Source organism: Zootoca vivipara, chromosome 1, assembly GCF_963506605.1.
Source record: "Zootoca vivipara chromosome 1, rZooViv1.1, whole genome shotgun sequence".
In the NCBI taxonomy this organism is placed as follows: domain Eukaryota; kingdom Metazoa; phylum Chordata; class Lepidosauria; order Squamata; family Lacertidae; genus Zootoca; species Zootoca vivipara.
The window spans coordinates 133,866,311-133,890,431 of NC_083276.1; the positions used below are offsets into that span (position 1 = coordinate 133,866,311).

Sequence of the window (24,121 nt, forward strand, 5' to 3'; positions counted from 1 at the left end):
CCCTTGAAGTGGTTTGCAACAACTTGCAAACAATAAACTGCAATGCAATCTAACAATGCAAACAGCCATTACCTGAATCACAACACATTCGTGCAAAAAACATTTAGCAGCCACATCCATCCTCTGAAGGAGTAGCTGGTAATGAAAGCTAAACAATGATGATGCCAGCGATATCTCGTGTAATCACAGCAAAACAGCGAGAGGCGCCTCTCCTGCAGATCTCAAGGCACAGGCAAGCAGGTTTACATCTGTTAGTCATTAAGATGCTAGGAGATGCAAAGGGACCTTGGCCCCTGGGAGTTGGCTTCTGCACTTCAGAATTGCATGAAGAGCTTCTGACAAAATGTTGCTGCATGGAGAGCTGAGGTGCTTCGCTCCAGCTGATCAATCATTTGTTTTTCAGATATACTCAGTGTCATTTCTGCTCCCCTTAATTCCTTACCCCCCCACACACTAGTCAAATAGCATTCTGTCCTCAGTCATCTCATTTGATGCCCCCCGGCCCCGCCAAGCTTTCTTTCTCAAAAATTTTAAACTTATGCAAACCTTGGCTTTTCCCCAAACTACTGATACCTGCCACCTGCCACCCTTTTGGCTACCTAAGAATGGGCTTTCCGAGCAGGAGTCCACTAGCATTATGTGCCATGAAATGACCTATCCAGACAACACATCGTTTTTCTCTTCCCTCCTTCACACCCCTGTGCCTCCTCTGTCCTTTCCCGGGATACGCCATTCCTTTTCCTCTCCCAACTGGTTTCCCATTTCCTCTCTTCTCAGCAATTCAACATTCAGGAAAACTGGGATAGGAATGAAGGAAGGGAAGCACTTCTCATAAGCTCGTTTGCTTTAATCATAGCTGCCAAGTTTTCCCTTTTCTCACGAGGAAGCCTACTCAGTATAAGAGAATTTCCCTTAAAAAAGGGAGAACTTGGCAGCTATGGCTTTAATTGAAAACTGAAAAAGAGCTTTTAAAAATTAGTGGCTCAACTTAGGTGACTAGAATATTCTGACACAAGCTGAACTTGTGACTACAGAGGAGTTTCAGCCCCATGACTGTCATTTTCCACAGCAGATGGAGGAGGAAAGGCCACCCCAAAAGACCACCCACTCCCTCTGCCACCCTCTCTCAACCCACAAGGGGAGATATCTCTGGTCTTCATTCAGCCCTGGAAAGGGCTTAGAGAAATTACAGCCAGCAAATCCTAAACTGGAACCATGGCAGAGAGAACTCATATTTCAGATGCCCTTTAATCTGCCACAAAGTCTCTATCCTGTGCTAGACTTTACAAAGTATTTGTTTCTCTGGTTTTCCATCCGAGAGATTGCCAGCTTCATCTGGTTGATTTGTCAAAAGATTTTATCAATGTTGTGCTTGCTTCAAGCTGGACCTGGTTGCTGAAAACTCACTTCAGAATTTCATGAAACATTGCCAGGCTGCATATTAAGATCCATAAGAAAATATTTTCAATTAAGGATATGGATTACAGCTTTACTTTGACCCTAGCCAATTTTACAATCATTTTTTCCCAGTGTGCTTTAATCTGCTATGCAGATCCATATGGTAAAATTATTTGTGAGGGAATTAATAAAAAATGAGGCAATTAACCACAAAAGCATAAGAGGCCCTACTATAAAAGCACTCAGGGTGTCTATTGTCCCATTATCATTATCATTATCATTAATAATAATAAAAATAATATACTGCCCTACACCCGCAGGTCTCAGGTATTCATTATCAATTACATTGATGACATTAATAATAATAATAATAATAATAATAATAATAATAATAATAATAACCCTTCATTCAAGTACAGTGGAACCTCGGTTTATGAACACCTCGGTTTATGAATTTTCGGTTTATGAACGCCGCGGACCCATCTGGAACGGATTAATTCACTTTCCATTACTTTTAATGGGAAAGTTTGCTTCAGTTTATGAACGCTTCAGTTTATGAACAAACTTCCGGAACCAATTACACCCATGTTTCAGTTTATGAACGCTTCAGTTTAAGTACTCCGCGGACCCGTCTGGAACGGATTAATCCACTTTCCATTACTTTCAATGGGAAAGTTTGCTTCAGTTTATGAACGCTTCAGTTTATGAACAGACTTCCGGAACCAATTGTGTTCATAAACCGAGGTACCACTGTATCCCTGAGTGGCTTACAATATAAAAACACAGAAAGATATAACACGGTGTTATTTGCTGTACGCTTGAGCCCCAGGCCAACAGAGGAAGTTGCCCTCTCAGGTGGCAGCTGCCTCTTGTCTCCTGTTCCCCCATCTTGAGAAGGAGAGACCTTCATATAACTTCATATAAAACTCAAACTTTGGAAGTTATTGGGAAAGGCAGTTAAGCTTGCACAATCTGGACATTCCTCCCTTCCCACTTACTGTAACAAATAAAAAACTTTATTGTTCACTTTCCAACGGAACAAGGCCAAGTCCCTGTTATTCCTTCATTCTCCCCTTAAGCCCCCTTTTTAGGCATTATGCATGAAAGTCTGTATTAATGAAAGATGCTGTTCTTCCCCAGCTGGACTTCCGCTATGTAAGCATTGTTTTCATGGTGATTCTGGGAATAATATGTTAACACAAAATGGTTGCAATCTGATGTAGCAAACTACAATGTATATTTTCCCCCAAATTGCTACTACTCTTCCGCTCTTAAAGCCACCGCCCCAGAATTCTGTTGTTAAATGAAATACTAATGTCCTGATCCACCAACTGCATATTGCTCCTCTGTAGCAGGGATGTTAGGGAAAGCAAAGGAGGGTGAGGAGGGCTTTGAGAAATGAAATGAAATGAAATAAAACATATGGAAGCCACAAACTGTAGAGCAGCTTCCTCCTTTGCCACATTTGCCTTGATTGGGGTAACAGATTTGTAGTTTTGGGGAACTTGAGTGTCAAACCCTTGTGTTAAAAGCCTAAAAAAGATTACCCATAAATAATCTGGCATTGTTGAATCCAGTACTTTCCATTGCACATTTACAGTGTGAAGAAATTTATATTACTCACTTCATTTATATTTGCAAAAACCTTTTTCCCATTTAACAAAAGGGGAGCAAGTTAAAGTATACAAGTTTATAACTGATCTGGAACTTAAATCAAGGCCTCCCAGTCAGTACATAGTGTATCAGTTTGCAAGTGCAAAGAACTGGGGGAAATTACTCACATTTATCATCTTAAAAAACAAACTCATTTGGGTTATTCTGATAATATTACAAGGCTTGTCTTGTTATTTTTTAACGGATTAAAATTAGCTGTGCTGCTGTTTTTGCTTTTGTTTTATTGCAGTGCCTGGGACTGCAAATCTGCTGATTTCTCCATCTAGGGGCAAAGGTGGCGGAAGCTATTCTGCACTTTCTCTTTAGCTGCTAAGAAAACTGTGGTGGTGGGCTCTATCCTATGCTGTCGTCTTTCCTTTCTCTTAGATTCTTGAACTGAACAAACGCATGTCAGCTGTCGAGCGCATGCTGAACCGTCTTGAGGAAAAGATCCTGGTTCATCCAGATGAGGTAAACTCAGGAAAGAGGACTCCCCCCCCCCCGGAGGTTGTCCATCCTATTATATCATAAAGGGAGTGTTTTAGATATTGTGGCCATCAGAGAAGACTAGCATTCATTTCCTTTTGGGGAAGAATGGGTGAATAGTTCATCTCCTTCTTCCTCCATTTGTCTGGGATTTTATGCAGCCCATGCAGCTATTGTGATTAGTATAAATCACATGAGATGTCCGAGAAGAATGTAGGAACAGAAGACTGTCTTATCTCTTCCGTCTGAGCGTGTTATTGAACTGTACTTTCACTTTTGCAGTATGCAACAGTTGTTCTGCCAGAGCTTGGAGAACACAGACATTATTATGGATTGTCTGTATAAAATGTAAATAAAACATAGTTTAGATCTATGGATGTTTTTCTTCTTCTTGCTGTATGATGCCAGAAGACTTGTGTGCACTTTTCAGATGAAAAGTGTCGCAGAGAGGCACTCTGGAGATGAAGGGACATGCTATTCACAGGTTCTGGGGGTCGCTGTCTCCCCAAGAGCGTTTGCCACACCTCACTGTGGTCCACGTCAACCATCCATTGGCAAAATGAAAAAATAAGAAGACCAGAAGACCCAGAAAACATTAGTTTCCCATCCTGAGAAAGCACCATGTTGGAAGCTGATCACCTCATACAGAATTCATCCTGGAGCATTCTCCTTTCCAAGAACTTGCCCTGCCACAACAAATGCTAGCACTGACCTAATAATGCATTCAGCTGAAAACACTTAACTATGTGAATATTGTTGCAAACAGTGCTATTTTTCTAGAAAAAGAGGTGCTGGATTCTGGAACTCACCATGAATACCTCCCTCATTCTCTTAGAATGGCAAAGGTGCTGGAACTCAGTTCCAGTGAGTTGTGGCTGGGGAAAAAAGCCCTGGGTGTAACAGGTTTCCTCACCCATGTAGGCCTGCTGCATATGGTGCACAGACAGGTTGGTTTCTGCCAAACACTAATCGCATGTGCTGGGTGCTCCAAACCTTTACAGCAGGTGAGCAATAAAAGGCATGCATTGGCCGTGTCATGTGGAGTGAGGGGCTTGGGACGGGGAACCACCTTGGAGACATTGTGTGTGACAGCCAGCACCCAAGGAGGCTGCAGCTGCTGCAAGTGTAACTTTTCTCTGTACTTTTAATAGGTGTTTGACACTGTTTTATGTTAGTGAATTTTTTCCAACAGCAACTATGCTGCCCATTTAATGTATAAGTGGAAGACAACATAACTCCCTGTTTTATGTCTCCACATTGAAACTACTTAATGGGCAGGTGGCAGGGTGTGGTTCTTCTTCATTTCCACTCCACCGAGTTAAATGTGCAGTGAAGGCAAAAAGCTGGACTTTCTTTCTTTCTTTCTTTCCTTCTTTCCTTCTTTCCTTCTTTCCTTCTTTCCTTCTTTCCTTCTTTCCTTCTTTCCTTCTTTCCTTCTTTCCTGCAAAAGGGAAACATGTGAGCCCAATGAGCCTGCTTGGACTGGCTGTCATTGCATTCACATAACAAGGGAGCTCACTCTGTGGTGGCAATGCCACGCCACATAGTCCTGTATTTATGAAGGCCAGAAAAAGCCCTTGGTCTCTGCAGATTTATCAACAAAGGAAAACTTTCTCCCAATGTGGCTCAGGTTGCAAAACTTTCCGTAGATAGGAGCATATAAATATGGGGTGTGTGTGTGTGTTGTCGTTTGAAATGATGAATGTTGGCTAGTCATTGTTTCTAGGCTTTAGAGCTCATCATTTTCACCTTCTGGTGCTTACTAAAGAGGCTGCCACAGACTCTGTGGCGTGGTGGGCGAGAACAAATGAATGTAAGCTCAGAACTTGCCATGGGAAATCAGGTGGGTAGGCAGGCAAGGCATGGGGCTTGGACAGGGATGAAAGCTCTCCAAGGCAGACTGGGCGGGGGAAGGATGCATGGAAGTGGGCAGGTGGACAAGTGAGCAAGCGCCAACCTGACACCTAGAGGCCCCCTCAGCTGGGCAGCCAAGCTGCTCACTTGCCTGCCTAGTCAGCCTCAGCAGGGAAAGCAATAGAACCCCCAGGTTCAGGGAAATTCTACCTCTGAATACTAGGCGGGGCACCATGTTCTTGTTCTGCTCAGGTGGGAAAATGTCTTGGGTTCACCCTGATAGGCACATTGAAGCATGAACTTGATCAGGCATCCCCAAACTGTGGCCCTCCAGGTGTTTTGGCCTACAACTCCCATGACCCCTAGTTAACAGGACCAGTGGTCAGGGAAGATGGGAATTGTAGTCCAAAACATCTGGAGGGCCAAAGTTTGGGGATGCCTGAACTAGATGGCTGAAGTAAACTGAGTATTGCTGGTCTGTCTTCTGTTTGTTTGTTGCTAGCCTCCAGCTCCTGAGTCTCCTACTGATCCTAGCATAGAAGAGAAGGAACTGAAGAGGAAACTAGAAGAGCTGGCAAGTAACATCAGAGACAAAGCTGTTTCTTCTGACGAAGAAGAGGAGGAGGAGAAGGAGGGCAGAATGAAGCAGGAAGGGTGCATACCAGAAATAAGCTCGTCTAGCGATGACCTGCCTACTGATGGCAAGAAGGTATGGGCTTCCTTGCATTTGGTTTTCTTTTCCTTCTGCTTGTTATATTTCATGGAAAGTAGTCTTCATGCATCTAAGCTAACCTGCCTTCTGGTATGATCAGCCTAACTCATCTAGCTAGTTGCTATAATGCAGGTCTTGGGGTGGATTCGAACCGCCTAATTGTGCCTCTTGCAGGTGATGCTTGCAATCTCCGTTGAAATTGTCCATATGATTGCATGGAGATGATGATTCTGCAAGGGGGGTGGATGATATTCATAATCACCATGTGGGCAATAAGGTTTTGTAAATCCACCCTTAAGTCCTACTAACAAATAACACAAGATGTGGGTCACACAAGATGTGGCACTGGGGGATTTATGAACATATCTCATAGTGTTTGGATAGCAGTCATGGGGGGGTCTATGGCCTTGAGGTATTGGCATTTAATCTTTCCCTCCACTTAGTTCCCCCAGTTTTTGTCCCATTGGGGCAAGCCAGGCAGGTTCCATGTGGGACAGAGGCAGCAGCATTGAGGGAGGGCCCTAGTTTCATGATTAGAACAGAATGAAGGAAGAGGGTTTGTTTAATTTTATTTATGTATTCATTGGATTTATATCCCACCCTTCCTCCTTGGAGTACTCTTCTGATCACTGGATCCTGTCCAATGCCCTCTGTAACAAAAAGACAGATCTAGGGTATGACCCACAGTATGTTTTGGGTGTGTGATGCATTGAGACAACTCCATGGCTGTCCTGGTGGCCATGAAGTCTTGAGCTGGCCCAGACGAGGCAACAGCATGGATACTGAAGTCCCCCAGAACAAATGCTCTGGGGTTCACCAACACTGCGCTGAAGACAGCCTCTGCCAGCTCAGCCAGGGAGGCAGTTGGTCCACTGGGCGAACAGAACACCAAGATCCCTGTTCTGTCTCTGCTTCCCAACATCCAAATACAAACCCATCATGTCGAGCTCCCAGATGGAGGTGAGAATGGTAGGGTTTTTATGGATCACTGCCATGCTCCCTCCTTTCCCCTCCAAAATTGACCGGTGCTGCACTGAATATCCAGGTGGGCAAAGCTGGGTACCCACCCACCCTGAGCTCAGCCAGCCAGGTCTCTGTCATGCACACCATATCAGCCACTTCATCCGTGTTCTATTGTGGACCGAGCTGGCATTAAGTAACAGCGCCACCAAATGGGAGAGCAGACCAACATGACTACTACTCCAGTCTCTGTTGGGGGCAGGGGGCTGAGCAGGGGCAGCAAGTGTCAAGTGTCTCCACTCTTCTATGGCAGTATTGCCTACCCCCCGTTCTATACCTCACCGTCCCCAAGACCCTAATAACAGCAGTCCCCTGAACTTCCTCTGACCCAGGCAGATGGTGCTGTTGCTGGTTTTCCCCCTCTCCCCAAGGGCCCCTGCTCAGTCCTGCAAAATGCATTACCATCCACCAAGCATATGAATGGGTTCCATGCTCCAGGGGTGTCCATTTTCACTGCCTCAGTTCTATGAGATCTTGCCATTAGCTGCCACCAATCCTCTGGTGGCCATGGCCGGGGCGGGTGGGGCACCACCCCATGGGATTCGGCCACCCAAGGCGGCTGCTTCAGTCTGCCTCCCGTGTGCCGTGGTCTTGCCAGGTCACTGTCCCCCAGAACTCCCTCTCTCACCCAAGAGGCACTCACTCTGGAATCCTGGTGGTTCCTGGCACTCACTCTGGAATCACATCCATTGTCCTGTGTTGCAGCCCCACTGGATCCAGGGCCTCCCCAGGACTGCTATTCCACTTTGAAATACCAAGTGGAATCTCTGATTGCTGGCCTCTTGATACTGCATCTACTGCACCCTAAGAGCTGAAAGCCTAACAATACTTACTGTGAGCGAAGCCCCATTTGAAACCTGCAAGACTTACTTTTGAAGAGGAACTGGCTGTTTAGTATGTTTACAAAATGATTCATGCAGCTCCTCCCTCCATGCATGTTACATATATTGTGTTTCAAGCAAACCGTTAAACTTAATGCCAGCCTGTTATTTTCAGGCATTTGCATGTCGGAGCTGAAGGGTTCTCCAACTTCCCATGACCACATATGAGTAAAATAACTAAGAATCTAATCTTAAACACATCTAATAAATCTATCAAGCTCTGTACTTCCTTCTGAGTAAATGGGCTCTATAAATTTCCAGCTTTGCCAGATCCATTAGCCTAGGTAGGAATGTTATTCTTCTTAAACTGAAAAGTCTTTGTCAAACAAATGGTTTTTGCCATTGCTAAAACACTGCTCTAAACCGTTACTATCTCCATGCAGTGATTAATGAGACATTTCTGTCTCTGATTCCAAGAGTCTATGGACCCGTATTGATAGTTTTGGCCAATATGTGTCTGGTTGTAACACATGAAGGACAAGGAAAGATTCAAGTGTAATTTTAAAATGGAGGAGTGTGTGCCTGGCATCTTTGTGAACGCTTTTTCTTTTGAGGGGCTACATTAACACAAAATGCAAAAAGTTGCATTCCTTTGGGTTTCTAATGGCTTCTTTGTCAATCCTGCCCTGTTTTATTGTTTCCAAGTCTCATTCTGCCCCTCTGAATGAACAGTTTTAGTGTCATAGGACTGATCTTGAGTCAGGCTCTCTATCACTCTGTGAAAGGTGACTTTCATCTTCATCTAAGAGCAGGAGCTTTTTTCTCATTAGATCTTTCATGTTGTTCATCTGCAGCTTGTGGGGTTGGGCTAAAAGATTTTCAAAAATGTAGATACTTGGAAGACAAAATGGTGAGAAAGGGGTAAGTAGTAGATATTTGAGATAGGTTAGTGCCTCCTACAAACACACAGAAATTGCTCAGATGAACAGAAGTAATTTTTCTTCATCTCTGAACTTAAATTAAAATTAGTGTTTTGAACATCTGAAATATCCCTCATTCTCCCCCCTCCCAGGCACTCATTGCTGCATTTCAAAGACACAGCAGTATTTCCTACCACCTGGAGCAGGATTTGAGCTGACCTGGGCATCCTGCTCCAAGCTGACCTGGGCATTACCAGCAAGCCCAGATCAAATCTTGCCAGTAAAAAGACTCTGGGGAATGGAAATCTGATCCACCCAGATGAATCCCCAGGAGCCATAATTCCAAACCTGCCAGCAAATTCCAATATTTTCTGTAATTTGACAGCAACTCTGTTTGATGTTAATTCAACATAAAAAGTCGCAAGGTACAACCCCACCTCGAATTTGCACATCTTTAATTGGAATCATAGAATCCCCTCCAGAAGATGGCTGATGTAGTTCCCAGAGTGCCCCTTCTTAAACATGCCAAGGTGGGTGCAGCATTCATGCTCTGCTTCCCTGGTAGTGTTCAGGATGCTGCTGAAATCTGTACCAGGCAGTTTCGTCTTGCTAGAGGGCCCAGCAGCGTCACGTTGAGATCTCTGGAGAATCTTACAGAGAGCTGAGCAGGGTAGCATACAAAATAAATTCTGAAAAATCATCAGCTTGTAAGGTTTTCTTAGTTTATTTATACATCTACTACTAGTTTACTTACATTGCATGTTTTGTTTCTGTTGCACTTTCACAAATGAAAAGACAACATTCTTGCAATATTGAATGACAAACGCAAGCAGTGACTTGGCTGGCAGCCATTAAACACCCAGCAGCAATTAACCTGCTCTTTACAATTTCTCAGCCATTGTAATATCTGGTACAGATTTCACTGAGTTTCACATTGTTATATGTGATCATTCGTCTCCTACAGAGACCCTGCATACTGCAATAACAAGCTGGACTTCAAGATCTGGACCAGTGTTTCATTGCATTCATTTCAGACTTTATTACCATCAAAGGCATCTTTTTTGAATGTGCAGCAGCCACAATCCTGAAATGTGCATGCTGTGTGAAGCATTCTCATTCAAAGCTGGGTTTCATTGAGATGGCTCTAAAGATGGACCACTCTAGTCTTTTTGTATTCATCCAGACTTACGAAGTGGAAATATTGCAAAGCTGCTTAGGAAACATTAGTCAAGCAAAGTACATAAAAACAGTTGTACAAATAAGAAATGTGCTCATGAATCACTGTTGACAAACTACAAACGAATACATACAAACTTCATAGGCAAATGCCACATCAATACACTGTCAAACGCTTCAGATCTAAACATATGATTATTTTTTAAAACTGCAAACCAGCAGAAAAAGGAAGATGGCATATTTTGGCAAAGCCACCGTAATCTATTTGGGGGTTCTCTTTCTTTCCACCTTCAGTGTTGCCTACACTAATTTTAATTGCTTTCTGTGCATACATTAGTTTTTCAGCAGTTGTATATCAAATTAGCACTCATCATGTAGCACAGACATGCCTGCTGAGGTGCCGTTTCTCTTTTTGCCCTTGGTCCCAACCCTGAGGTTGACCTCAGAAATGGGGGCAGGTTCATGGAGTTTGCGCCCACTAATTGCCATGCACAAGCACCAGCAGGGCTGTTCCTCATCTCCCAACTTGGCCTTTCTCCAGCCATCTCACAGATACTTAGCTTTAGTTAGCATGTTTAGTATTCTGGGCAGACCTAGGGTTGCCATATTTCAAAAAGTGAAAATCCGGACACAAGACTTGTTGAGCTTCTTTTGGAATATCTCAAAGAAGAAGAGGTTTTTGAGCTATTTTAAAGAAAATTCACCTTCCCGGACATATCAGCTATTTCTGCCTGGACACTGCCAAATCCTGGCTATGTCCAGGAAGTTCCAGATGTATGGCAGCCCCGTGCAGCCCTGACTTAGGGAGGCTTTGGACCAATGTAATCATGCACAATTGATGATCCATTTATGATTCATGCACAATTGATGATCCATCCACTGGGCTCGTTTTCCCCACTGCGCTTGGGACTAGGACTGCCAGTCCCAGAATCCTCTGCACAGTGGGGCACACAGAGTCAAGTTTTCTGTTAGTGGATACTTGGACTGGTAACCCCAATCCCATTCCTGTCAGGAAATGATGCTCTGCCTGGGGAGCAACTCCCTGTTCCCTGACCCAAGGTAAGTTTTGGGTGTAACATTATTGACAGTATACCTCCCAAGGGTGAAGATAATAAGAACCCGGCCGGTCCAGCATTCCGTTTCCCACAGTGGCTTCCATGCTAAAGGATGGGGAAATGTAGACGAAGGGTTTGCGTTCAGAGCCCCATCATTTCCACTGCCCACAGGGTGCCTGCAGGCCTTCACCCCCATCACTCAGCCCTGAACCCTCTGCTGCCCCACTGCAAGGAGGGCAAATGCCAACGCCTGCCGTGCTAGGCAATGCATGGGGGCATCTATTCTGCATGGCCAGCCCACCTTTCTCTTGGGCAACTGTTCCCCCCTCTCTCTGAGAGAGTCAGCCCTTCATAACGGTTACAGTCTGATCTTCTCTTGGGAGCACTCCAGGACAAGCAGAAACCTTATGGATACATTTGGACAATGTTCTGTGTGTGACTGATCTGTGTGCTGTTTCAGTTTCAAAAGTACACAATTATGGAGAAATGTATGGTTATCTATATTGTTTTGCTACTCTGACAGTGAAAACTGCATTATGCACAATGACAAGGACCCCTGGGCAGTAGCTAATCGTCTGACTGTACTTGATGAGCTCTGTGATCTAGTCATTTTGCTGAACTGATATGCTTGGTGGCTACATTGTTTATAACCTGCCGGATTAAAAAGTGGCAAATCTACTTTCTGGTGTTCCTGTTGGTGTCTGCCCAAGTTGGTGAGGTTGCGGGGGAGGAAAGGGGCTTGAAAGGAAAGGGACTGATAAAATAGGCTTCACTTGGGGGGGAGGCACTGTCCACCATGAGCCATATGGCTGGGCAAAAGCCCCACTCCCTGGGCATGTCTGCCACTCCCAGTGCCTTCCCTGCAGGAAGAGCTGTCTCTCAGTGGCTTCACAGGCAGAAGGTCCCAGCTTCCATCTTTGGTATCTCCAAGTCAGGCAAAATCACATTTTACTGCCTGATGCAAAATGGAAATGTGCTGCCCCATCATTTCCACGCAACACACGCCCCAGTCAGCAAGGACTGAGGTGTCCCGCAAGGCATCCTGGCATCCGGACAAGTGGGTGGGGTGCTGCCTCCTGCACTTCCACTGCCTGAGGCTAGTGCTCCATCTCCCCTCATGGGTGGGCTGGCTCTGCTCCAGCTGGTCGGTGCAGTCAGTGCTGAGGTAGATAGAGCAACGGGCTGACACAGGGCAGCTCCCTGTGCTCCTTTCTTCTGAGAGAGCAGCACCCCATGACAGCTCTGCCATCCACCTTTGGGGAAATAGCAGGGGCAGCCTGTCCCATTTCGCCACCTGAGGTGAAATGAGAAGGTGCAACTATTGCTGCTTCATTTTCTGGGGTCATGCAGCCGGTGGTGGCTGTTCCCCGAAACTGCCACCACACAATGCTGGTAGCAGCAGGAGCAGGGGGGGAGCACATGTGGAGTGGCGCCCCCAAAGGATTCCACCACCCAAGGTGGCTGCTTCTGTCTGCCTCATGGGCCAGCCGGGCCTGAAACATGAGCCTTATTAGATAGGCAGTTTCTCATGGGCTAATGACCTGTAGAACTCAAGACAGCTACAAAAACGTTGTTTAATGAGAAATACTATTTTTTACCTGGGGGTGGGGTGGGGCCGGCACAGAGGAGACCTCCAGCGAGTAAGTAATCCTTGACAATGCTGCTTGACATTCAGAAGTGACAATCCGAACATGAATATGATAGTGGCTTCTGTACTGAATTCAAGACAGCAGAAATGGCCACCTTGCCCTGGGCTTCCTAAATCTGAAATCATCTTAATTTGAATATTTTTTGACTGGGGTGGGGTGCTCATATTCCTCAGTTCTAAACTCAGTTCAGCATGAAGCTTGCTGTACAATCACTGAAATGTCCATTTAATATGCAGATGGTGATGATGGTGCATGTAGAAAGTCAAGATTTGAATGCTGTGGCGACATGCTGAATATGTATTTCAAATGTGTGAATTCACATGGTATGAATCCTGTTTCCCCACCCCTCTGCAGTCCTCCATCTCCATAATGATCTGGTTTCCTCTCAGCGCACCTGACATTGTCCTGAGCGGAAAAGAGAAGTTGCCCCTCATAAAAAGTCTCCCCATTGGGCACAGATGCTCCCCAGGGCAGCATGAAGAGGTTCTTGTGTCTCTAATGGGAGCTCTTCACTTGCATGCTGAGGTGCTGCCTTTGTTGCAGCCGCCTTGAGTGAAGCATTATCCCAATCAAAGCATTACTTGGACAGTTCCTCTTGCAGCTAAGAGCCCTGTGGGGACAATGAGGACCCTTTAATTAAAGATCGACATACGTTCCGCTCCTTGCCTGTCTGCTCTTGCCTCTCATCCCCCCATTTCCACTGCACAGCACAGGGGTTAAAATGCCTCTTTGGCTGAGCATAGAGGTTGCAGAGGTCACTGGCTAAGGCTTTGTGTGGCATCTCAGCCCAAGCGCTTAAGAGCCATTAACGCCCGAGAAAGAGCCCTGCATGACTCATTGGAGGGATAAAGGCATAGGGAAGAGGGCTCTGTTCTCTGGATCTTGAGAAAGAGGTAGGAGGAGTTGCCTCTAACCTATCAAGGACTTGAAAGAAACATATGAGGAGTCGGATGTGTGTCTTAGGCAGATAAAAGACATAAGGCTGTTTAGTCTGTGCACAAATAATGGACGAGAGTTTTGTCGTTCACCTTATAAATATGTAAATGGGGATTGTAAACTAGGAAAGGGTCACATGAAGGTGTTTGCCATCCCAGTTTGCTGGGTACTAATATCTGCTGAAACTGGTGGCAATATGAAGAGGTGGGGGAGGGATTCTTATCCATAGAGCAATGCAAGCAGAAAAGGTGGCTGTCTAGTGTAGTGCCATATTTTGCACCCCAAATTTCAATCTCACCTCAGCCAGGAATTTTCTGTGTGATCAGCACCAGCCCTACCATTGGGCAGAGTGTGTGGCAAATGCTGAGGGGTGAGGAGCATTCAGAGTCCCCCCCCAGCCACTCTTCCTGCTGTGTCCCCCACTAAGCTAGCCTCCAGGTACAGTGGAAGATGCCTGGCCCATCACGAGTCCCGGAATAAGATTCAGCTTCCAGCCTGGTCAACTTCTGTGGCCCTGCATGGGCAAGTGAGGCATCTGCTGTTAACCAGAAGGCTGGTGTTCCAAGCCCATGCAGGGACAGGATTCCTGCATTGCAGGGGGTTGGACTAGATGACCCTTAGGGTCCCTTCCAACCCTACAATTCTATGGTTCTCTAAGTGATTTACAGAAATGTAATCAGGATGGTGCTGATGAGTGCAAAATGTCAAGCTGCACATGCTCAGTGCCACATGGGCTGCCCTGGGCCCTCTAGGAGCAAAATGGCTTGGCTGACCCTTTGGCCCTCCTAAGAGACTCAACATGCAGAAGAGCACTGGAAACAACTTCTGGTGGGTTGAAGGGAGAGCCAAAACCACACAGTGGCTGTCAGTCACAAAGATACAGGATGCCACCTCACTCTCCCCGACCCTCACCCTGAACGGTGGCATTTTCCTTCCATAGGGAGCTTGCAAGAGGTTCATACATGTATAAGTTGGCCTGGTGGGGACATAAAAAGAGCCACACTTTCAAAGCTCATCATGGTCTGAAGCTCCAGAGGTAGCCTGAAGGGTCACTTCAGATAAGACTGCTTTCATAGTGTGTTGGAAGGGATCCTTAGGATCATCTAGCTCAACCCCTGCTTAAAAGCCTCTAAGGAAGGAGGGTCCACAAGCTCCCACTGTCTGCTGTTGAACAGCTCTTACTGTGTTACTTTGACGAAGGTCCAAATACTTCCAAAGCAGCCTGCTTTGGGCTCGGAGGTTGGGCTTCACCTGAAGCCTCTGGTGCCTCTAGCATTTGTGTTCGTTCACAGATAGGAAAGCTGAGCATAAGTGGAGGCAATCAGGCACTCGCTCAGCAGGCGGCAGGTCCCCAGGGAGCTCCTTGTGCAGCACAGCTCCCCACACTGTCCCTTCTGCACTTTCCAGCAGCTCCATCAAGAAACTCAGCAATCTTTCACTTTCTTTCTGTCTCTGCCCTTTCAAAGTCCCAGGCTGCTGTTTTTCACATACACAACCTGCAGAGTCATCTGCTCAGAGCCTATTCCTGCAGATGAATTTCCCAGTCAGAGATCTTCTAGGACCACTAATAAACACTAAGAGGTTTTGCCAACTCCCTGACTGCTCATTCACCATGATCAAGGCAGCCAAGTCTTGCAAAAAGCAAAAGGCTACATTTAGGGCTGTAATGCACATTATGTGAAAATGGGTGCTTGGCTACTGGATTGTTTTTTTTCTCTTTCAAAATAACAGCTTCAGGGAGATGGGTTTGACACACACACCATGGTCACACCAAAAATCACCAGTCTTGTAGCTACAATTTGACCAAAGTCATCTTCCTTGTCAAGGCAAATCACAGCTTAAGGGTGGGGGGGTCATTGGGACCAAGCTGCAGAGAAGAGGGTTAAATGCCCCCCACCCAGCTGCTGTGTTAAAAAGAAAACACACACACACACACACACACACACACACACACACAATCCTCCCCACCACAAACACACAAATCCTACTGAGTTAAAAGCAACCAGGCCAAAGTGCTGCTTCTTCTTTGGCGATCCCTCGCAGCCGAGTAAGATTGTCTTCCACGAACACAGTCTTAACGGTGAGTCCATAAGTGACTGGGGAGGCCAATTCTGGATCCACAAGGGGGACATGGGTTTCCGCGTGGGAGTTGATCACAGTGAGGATTTGCCAAGTGTGCCTTCCTCTCTTTTTCGTCCTGAGTTTGAGCATCTTCAAAGTCCATGACAGCTTTGGTAAAGGCTGTTCTCCAATTGGAGCACTTGCAGGCCAGTGTTTCCCAGTTTGTGTTTTATGACCGCTAGGTGGATGCCCAGCTGGGTGCGGTAATCCAATCATGGAAAAAGGGAGGCAGACTATGTTTAGGGCACCTTTTTGAGGTGAGCAGAGTGGATCCTAAAAAGGGCTGCTCAGTCATGGATACAGCTGCTGAGCTGCTCAACTGCCTCTTTCCTTGAGTCAGAGCGACTGAATCTGTATGCACCGCCCATGTGCTGGTTCATGGCTAGGGGCTTCCAGATTTCACAGTCCTGCCCCCATTACCATTTGTACCATGGAACTTTTTTGGGTTTGGGATGGGTTTTTAGAAGACGGCTGCACATTAATTTGTTTTATGTGTATAGATCAGTGCACACTAACCAATGCACAGTCTTCACAGTAAGGCTCTATTCCGATGGCATGAAGTAGTCACGACAAACCGGTAGATTCCTGTCTGCTGCCGCCTTCATCCGCCCTCATAGCCATTGTAACATACTGCTTGTTATCATCCGCCTTTTCTGCCGTTGAGGACTTCTTGGATCATTCTTTGTCTAGCTCCTCACCTTTGACCTAGCCACTTTGGGTTTCCCTAGCCACTTTGGGCGGCTTCCAACAGAAAAACAAAACAAAACAATCTATTAAACATTAAAAGCCTCCCTAAACAGGGAGTCTTCAGATGTCTTCTAAAAATCTGGTAGCTGTTTTTCTCTTTCACATCTGATGGGAGGGTGTTCCACAGGGCGGGCCTTGTTCTCTGCAACTTGCCATCTCGCAATGATGGAACTGCCAGAAGGCCCTCGGTACTAGACCTCAGTGTCCGGGCAAAATGATGGGGGTGGAGACGCTCCTTCAGGTATATAGGACCGAGGCCGTTTAGGGCTTTAAAGGTCAGCACCAACACTTTGAATTGTGCTCGGAAATGTACTGGCTCATCACCATAACAAGATGATGATCCAGCGAGTAAGAGGCTCAAGTGCACCTGTTTGCTGGCCCATAAGGTTTTGAAAACCATGTAAGTTGTACCTTTGTTCTCGAATGCCTTGGTACTCAAACATTTTGGCTCCTGAATGCCATGAACCCGGAAGTGAGTATTCTAGTTTGCAAACGTTTTTCAGAAGCTGAACGTCCAACATGGCTTCTGATTGAGGGCAGGAAACTCCTGCAGCCAATTGGAAGCCATGTCTTGGTTTTTGAACTGTTTTGGGAGTCAAATGGACTCCTGGAACAGATTAAATTCGAGAACCAAGGCACGACTGTATATGAAACTATCTTCCATGGGATCTTTGTGAGAAGCAGAAGCAAAGGATCTTCATGTCATTAGCAGGGCTCACAGGTCAGGCACAGCTAACCCAGGGGTTTGGTGGATTGTAAAGTACACCTTTGATTGTGCCATTCATTCATTCATTCATTCATTTTTATTGTGATCAATAGACCAGAACCGGCAATAAATTTGAGCTGCAATCACTAAGGATATTGACTTGAAACTGAGGGGAAAAGAAAGAAATACAACTTAAATATTAAGCAATAAGTAGATTGTTGTTGTTTAGTCGTTTAGTCGTGTCCGACTCTTCGTGACCCCATGGACCATAGCACGCCAGGCACTCCTGTCTTGCACTGCCTCCCGCAGTTTGGTCAAACTCATGTTGGTAGCTTCGAGAACACTGTCCAACCATCTCGTCCTCTGTCGTCCCCTTCTCCTAGTGCCCTCAATCTTTCCCAACATCAGGGTCTTTTCCAGGGAGTCTTCTCTTCTCATGATGTGGCCAAAGTATTGGAGCCTCAGCTTCAGGATCTGTCCTTCCAGTGAGCACTCAGGGCTGATTTCCTTCAGAATGGATAGGTTTGATCTTCTTGCAGTCCATGGGACTCTCAAGAGTCTCCTCCAGCACCATAATTCAAAAGCATCAATTCTTCGGCGACCAGCCTTCTTTATGGTCCAGCTCTCACTTCCATACATCACTACTGGGGAAACCATAGCTTGAACTATACGGACCTTTGTAGGCAAGGTGATGTCTCTGCTTTTTAACATGCTGTCTAGGTTTGTCATTGCTTTTCTCCCAAGAAGCAGGCGTCTTTTAATTTCGTGACTGCTGTCACCATCTGCAGTCGTTTGCGGTCATCAACAGCTATCAGTCAGTCAATCATCCATTTCCACCACCCTTCTGAGTGATCCCCCCTCCCCATCCCCACCCCTCCCCACCCCTTCTCTACATAAGTGCCTGGAAACTTCCATTTCACTGTATCTGAAGAAGTGTGCATGCACACGAAAGCTCATACCAAAATAAAAACTTAGTTGGTCTTTAAGGTGCTACTGAAGGAAATTTTTTTTTTTTATTTTACTTCGATCCAGACCAACACGGCTACCTACCTGTAACCATCTGCAGTGATCAAGGAGCCCAAGAAAGTAAAATCTCTCACTGCCTCCATTTCTTCCCCTTCTATTTGCCAGGAGGTGATGGGACCAGGGGCCATGATCTTGGTTTTTTTTGATGTTGAGCTTCAGACCATATTTTGCGCTCTCCTCTTTCACCCTCATTAAAAGGTTCTTTAATTCCTCCTCGCTTTCTGCCATCAAGGTTGTTTCATCTGCATACCTGAGGTTATTGATATTTCTTCCGGCAATCTTAATTCCGGCTTGGGATTCATCTAGTCCAGCCTTTCGCATGATGAATTCTGCATATAAGTTAAATAAGCAGGGAGACAATATACAACCTTGTCGTACTCCTTTCCCAATTTTGAACCAATCAGTTGTTCCATATCCAATTCTAACTGTAGCTTCTTGTCCCACATAGAGATTTCTCAGGAGACAGATGAGGTGATCAGGCACTCCCATTTCTTTAAGAACTTGCCATAGTTTGCTGTGATCGACACAGTCAAAGGCTTTTGCATAGTCAATGAAGCAGAAGTAGACGTTTTTCTGGAACTCTCTAGCTTTCTCCATAATCCAGCGCATGTTTGCTATTTGGTCTCTGGTTCCTCTGCCCTTTCGAAATCCAGCTTGCACTTCTGGGAGTTCTCGGTCCACATACTGCCTAAGCCTGCCTTGTAGAATTTTAAGCATAACCTTGCTAGCGTGTGAAATGAGCGCAATTGTGCGGTAGTTGGAGCATTCTTTGGCACTGCCCTTCTTTGGAATTGGGATGTAGACTGATCTTCTCCAATCCTCTGGCCATTGTTGAGTTTTCCACACTTGCTGGCATATTGGGTATAGCACCTTAACAGCATCATCTTTTAAAATTTTAAATAGTTCAGCTGGAATATCATCACTTCCACTGGCCTTGTTATTAGCAGTGCTTTCCAAGGCCCATTTGACTTCACTCTCCAAGATGTCTGGCTCAAGGTCAGCAACCACACTACCTGGGGTGTACGAGACCTCCATATATTTCTGGTATAATTCCTCTGTGTATTCTTGCCACCTCTTCTTGATGTCTTCTGCTTCTGTTAGGTCCTTACCACTTTTGTCCTTTATTATGGTAATCTTTGTACGAAATGTTCCTTTCATACCTCCAATTTTCTTGAACAGATCTCTGGTTTTCCCCATTCTATTGTTTTCCTCTATTTCTTTGCATTGCTCATTTAAGAAGGCCCTCTTGTCTCTCCTTGCTATTTTTTGGAAATCTGCATTCAGTTTCCTGTATCTTTCCCTATCTCCCTTACATTTTGCTTGCCTCCTCTCCTCCGCTATTTGTAAGGCCTCGTTGGACAGCCATTTTGCTTTCTTGCATTTCCTTTTCCTTGGGATGGTTTTCGTTGCTGCCTCCTGTATAATGTTACGAGCCTCCATCCTTAGTTCTTCAGGCACTCTGTCCACCAAATCTAAATCCTTAAACCTGTTCCTCACTTCCACTGTGTATTCATAAGGGATTTGATTCAGATTGTATCTTACTGGCCCAGTGGTTTTTCCTACTTTCTTCAGTTTAAGCTGGAATTTTGCTATAAGAAGCTGATGATCTGAGTTACAGTCAGCTCCAGGTCTTGTTTTTGCTGACTGTATAGAGCTTCTCCATCTTTGGCTGCAGAGAATATAATCAATCTGATTTCGATGCTGCCCATTTGGTGATATCCATGTGTAGAGTCGTCTCTTGTGTTGTTGGAAGAGAGTGTTTGTGATGACCAGCTTGTTCTCTTCACAGAACTCTATTAGCCTTTGCCCTGCTTCATTTTGAACTCCAAGGCCAAACTTGCCAGTTGTTCCTTTTATCTCTTGATTCCCTACTTTAGCATTCCAATCCCCTGTAATGAGAAGAACATCCTTCTTTGGCTACCCAGACACCGGCTGCCCCTCCGCTTGGAGGCTCAGGATCATCGCCATGGCCCAGAGCCACTGATAAACCTCCCCATTATTCTGTTCAGTTCCCTTCTCCAGTTGTCTGAGCTAGTGGCCGTGTCTTGTCACACGAACATGAATTTCATGGACTAACTCTGCCTTACATGAAATGATTCTTTATTTTGTCTCTCCGGAATTTGCTCCTAATCAAATTAATTAGACGATCCTAAGTCACATCAAAGTGCAAGTAGATAAATAGGTACCGCTCTAAAGCGGGAAGGTAAACGGTGTTTCCGTGTGCTGCTCTGGTTCACCAGAAGCGGCTTAGTCATGCTGGCCACATGACCTGGAAGCTATATGCTGGCTCCCTCGGCCAATAATGCGAGATGAACAGTGTAACCCCAGAGTCATCCGCAACTGGACCTAACAATCAGGGGTCCCTTTACCCTTTACCTTTTAATGTTCCAAAGGAGAGGAAGAAAATAATTTGTCGGTCCACTCTTTCCACATTCTGCCTACTTTGATAAACCTCTATCCTCTCCCTCCACTAATCATCTTCTTTTTCTAACTCCAAAACCCCAAATTCTTAAGCCTTTTGTCACAAGGAAGAGACGTTGACCCCTTGATCATTTGGGCTTCACTATTTCCAGCTCCATTCTAGCCTTGCCTAGACAGGGCTTACGGGAGTGTAGACACTAGTCCAAATGTGGGAGATAATATTTTAAAAATCTGTATCTGGAAGGTGACTTGATATTGTTGGCTCCAGGTGTTTGTTTCTGCGGGGAAAGCATCTGGGCTAGAGAAGAGGCCAAGAGACCGAGGCCATGGTGTCTGCCACAGCACAACCACCGACTCGGAGCTCTCTGAACTTGAAGACAAAGTGGCCTTTGCAGTGGCACAAGTGCAGCAAACAGAGAGTGAGGTAATCCTTGGTTTGGGGAAGTCAAAAAAATTCAAAAACAAAAGCAGGAAATTTATCATTATTATTTGTAAATATAGATCACTCTCCCTCCTGAAGGAGCTCAGAGTTGTGTACAACATAAAAATAAACTGATAAAACATCTGCAATTCAGTGAGAAGTTACAATATATGAAGCAATATACCCCCAAATGTTGCCTGTCAGCCTACTTTTGTTGTAGTGGGTGGCCAAGCGGTGATACCATATTTTTCCGTGTATAGGACTAGGGTTCCCCCCTAAAAAATAATGTGAAAAATTAGGGGGCATCTTATACACTGGACCAACTCCCCCCATTTTCTTAAATCTGAGTCCCCCAAAATAGGGGGTGTCTTATACATGGGGGCGTCTTATAGACGGAAAAATATGGTATGTTCCTAGCCCAAATCAGACTTAACTAGTCCCTTTGGCACTTGAAACACTCTTACTGGATGATTCATGAGGATACAGGGGTGGTGGAAAAGTAATAATTGGTTCTAATATAAATGTAGTCTTACCACTCCTAGCACATGACCTCCATGTTACTGCTGTGAAATCATAAAAATGCATTGACTGAAGCATACTTTAGAGAATGTCTGGTGTTTTATGTCCTGCTTACCTGGACATAACTACCTTCATTGGGGAATGACACGGGCTCTTTGCTCTCAAGGTATCCGATATAGAATCTCGAATAGCTGCTCTCAGTGCTGCTGGCCTGACTGTTAAACCAGTGGAAAAGTCTAAGAAGAAATCAAGCACTCAGGTGAGTAGACCAGAGTTTTGCAAAGAATGGGAACACTTATTCATGAACACTGGAAGGAGACCTTTTGGTCAATGGAGTTAGTTCAGTTTAAAACAGGCTGGAGGCCATTGGTATTGCACTAATAAATAAAATTCAGCTGCAATAATGGAATGGTACACTAGCTAAATGTGGAAGTGGTCAGGGACTGAGCTTAAAGTCATGGAAGGTTTCAGTGAAGAAGACACTTTGCCTGTGGACAACACGTCATTACTTTCTAGGGTTGTGACTCTAAGCATCCTTACTGGCAGTAGATCTGATTGCACCTGGTGGGGTTTCAGAATAGGCATGTTCAGTGTTGTGCTGCACACCTGAGTTCTTAATAATTTCATTTATACAGCTCTTTATAGGACAACATAAGCAAAAAATGGGTCCCTGCCCCGAGGAGTTCACTCTTGAGCTTTAGAGAGGTTTGGGAAGGAAGGCAAGAGCAAAGAAGGAGAGGCATTCGCCATTACGTGGACTTAGGCTTTGTTTCCGTTGGGGATAAGGACCAAGGAGTTAAGTCAAGGATATCTTAGCTAAGATGCATTTTGCCTTGGTGCTTGAAGGCAGAAAGGCAACATCTTAGGTGTGTTCTGGGAGGAAGGTAGAGGCATAAGAGGCAGCAAAAGAGAATGGGTGGAGAAAGCAGGTTTGTGGGCAAAAGTAAAAGCAATTGCTATGAAACTGATCTGAAGTAAACTTTAACAAATATTAATAACAATACTAATAATACTAACACGTACTACTGTTTGGTGGTTACAGCTCTTATCCACAGCACTGTGAATGTTGTGTAGGAATTAGGATTTGCCGAAGTTCAATCACCAAAGGACATAAGCCAAAGGCCCATGTAGTCCAGCCTCCTGTTCTCCCAGTGACCAGCCAGACGCCCATGGGAGGCCGGCAAGAAGGACGCCAGCACAACAGCCCTCTCTCTCCCTGCTTGCCACCCCTGAATTCAAAGGCTGGAGGCAGAGCAGAGCCATCATGGCCAGGAGCCCCTTGGTTACAAGAGTGGCCCCAGGCTCTGCATGCAAGCGCCACACACCAGGGCATCCTCTTGGAACAGCCTCACGCATTCCTTTTGCCACATTATATAGATACCTCATTTTAGTTTGGCTTTGCACATAGCAGGTGGAGGTGCACAAGCCAGAAGCCGGGTACTCTTTGAACAGGACACCAGCCAGGGGTGGGGCTGAGGGAGCAGAAAAGGGAGGGCTGAGCCATCTTGACGTAACTTGCCCGTTTCTTCTTGAGGTGTGCTTGTTTGTCTGTTTTTTTTGCTCTACAGCAAAGCAGAGCAATATGTTCCATTTCTTCCACCCCCAAGGTGTTTATCCTTCAGCCTCCCAGGAACTCTTATAGTTCTCTAGAAGATCAGAGTGCAGACACTCCTGTCGCAGCATCAGCCCCCGGTGACTTCAAAGTGAGTGCACACGCCTTACGGAGAGGCAAGGGAGAATTTCATGGCCAAGAGATAAAATTGTGTTAGGGGCCACCATGGGGATTAAACAATGCAAACTGAATAAAATTGAAAAAGAGACAAAACAGGATTATGCTCGGAACAGAACATTGGCATGCAGCTTTGAACCTCTCTGTGTTTTTGTAGGGTGGTCCAAGGGCTTCCCTGGCTCTCTTAAACAACAACAACAACAACAACAACAACAACAACAACAACAACAACAACAGTGTCTAGCTGCTTGCTGTTGGTCATTGAAATCCTTTGACTATATATAGTTCTGGAACCAGCCATGCATTTCAGCATGCCACCCATTGCTGGGTTTGTGTATGGAGAAAAAGATGGCTGCCCCCATGTAGGGTGTCCCTGACAATGGCCTTGTAAGGAGGGAAAGGTGTCTGTGACCCTAGCAGCCGACTTTTTTAAAAGTAAAAAGGAGCCTGGACAGATCAGTTCATAAGTGCCTTAGAATTTTTTTTAAAGGGTGCAGATTTATTTATTTTTATATTTTTTAGAATTTTTTAAAAACCATTTTGCCTAAGATATCACAATGTATGTTTGCTGGAATGAATATGCAAGGGGCCATATTAAGACCATCCCATCCATCCCCATCACCCTTTACATAAATATTAAACAGGATAAAAATACGGAACAAAAGATAAAAGTAGAACTACACAATATGTACTGCCAAATGCCTTAAAAAGGTGCAAGACTGCAGGACTGGACCCTTTCGCCTTGGAGTGC

At 45.3% G+C, this 24,121-nt stretch overlaps 1 protein-coding gene across 9 annotated transcripts in view; it reads left to right on the forward strand.

The window, feature by feature from the left end:
• The window catches only part of MLPH (melanophilin), an 80,498-nt gene that overhangs the window by 47,724 nt on the left and 8,653 nt on the right, over nt 1-24,121 (forward strand). For 6 of the 9 annotated variants that reach the window (XM_035139421.2, XM_035139438.2, XM_035139375.2 and 3 more), the window contains 5 exons: nt 3,439-3,522; nt 5,894-6,100; nt 20,970-21,125; nt 21,808-21,900; nt 23,249-23,344. In XM_035139421.2, the coding sequence (XP_034995312.1) occupies nt 3,439-3,522; nt 5,894-6,100; nt 20,970-21,125; nt 21,808-21,900; nt 23,249-23,344 (636 nt within the window). The remainder of the gene's footprint in view (nt 1-3,438; nt 3,523-5,893; nt 6,101-20,969; nt 21,126-21,807; nt 21,901-23,248; nt 23,345-24,121) is intronic. The other 3 variants (XM_035139392.2, XM_035139457.2, XM_035139411.2) reach the window with 2 other exon arrangements.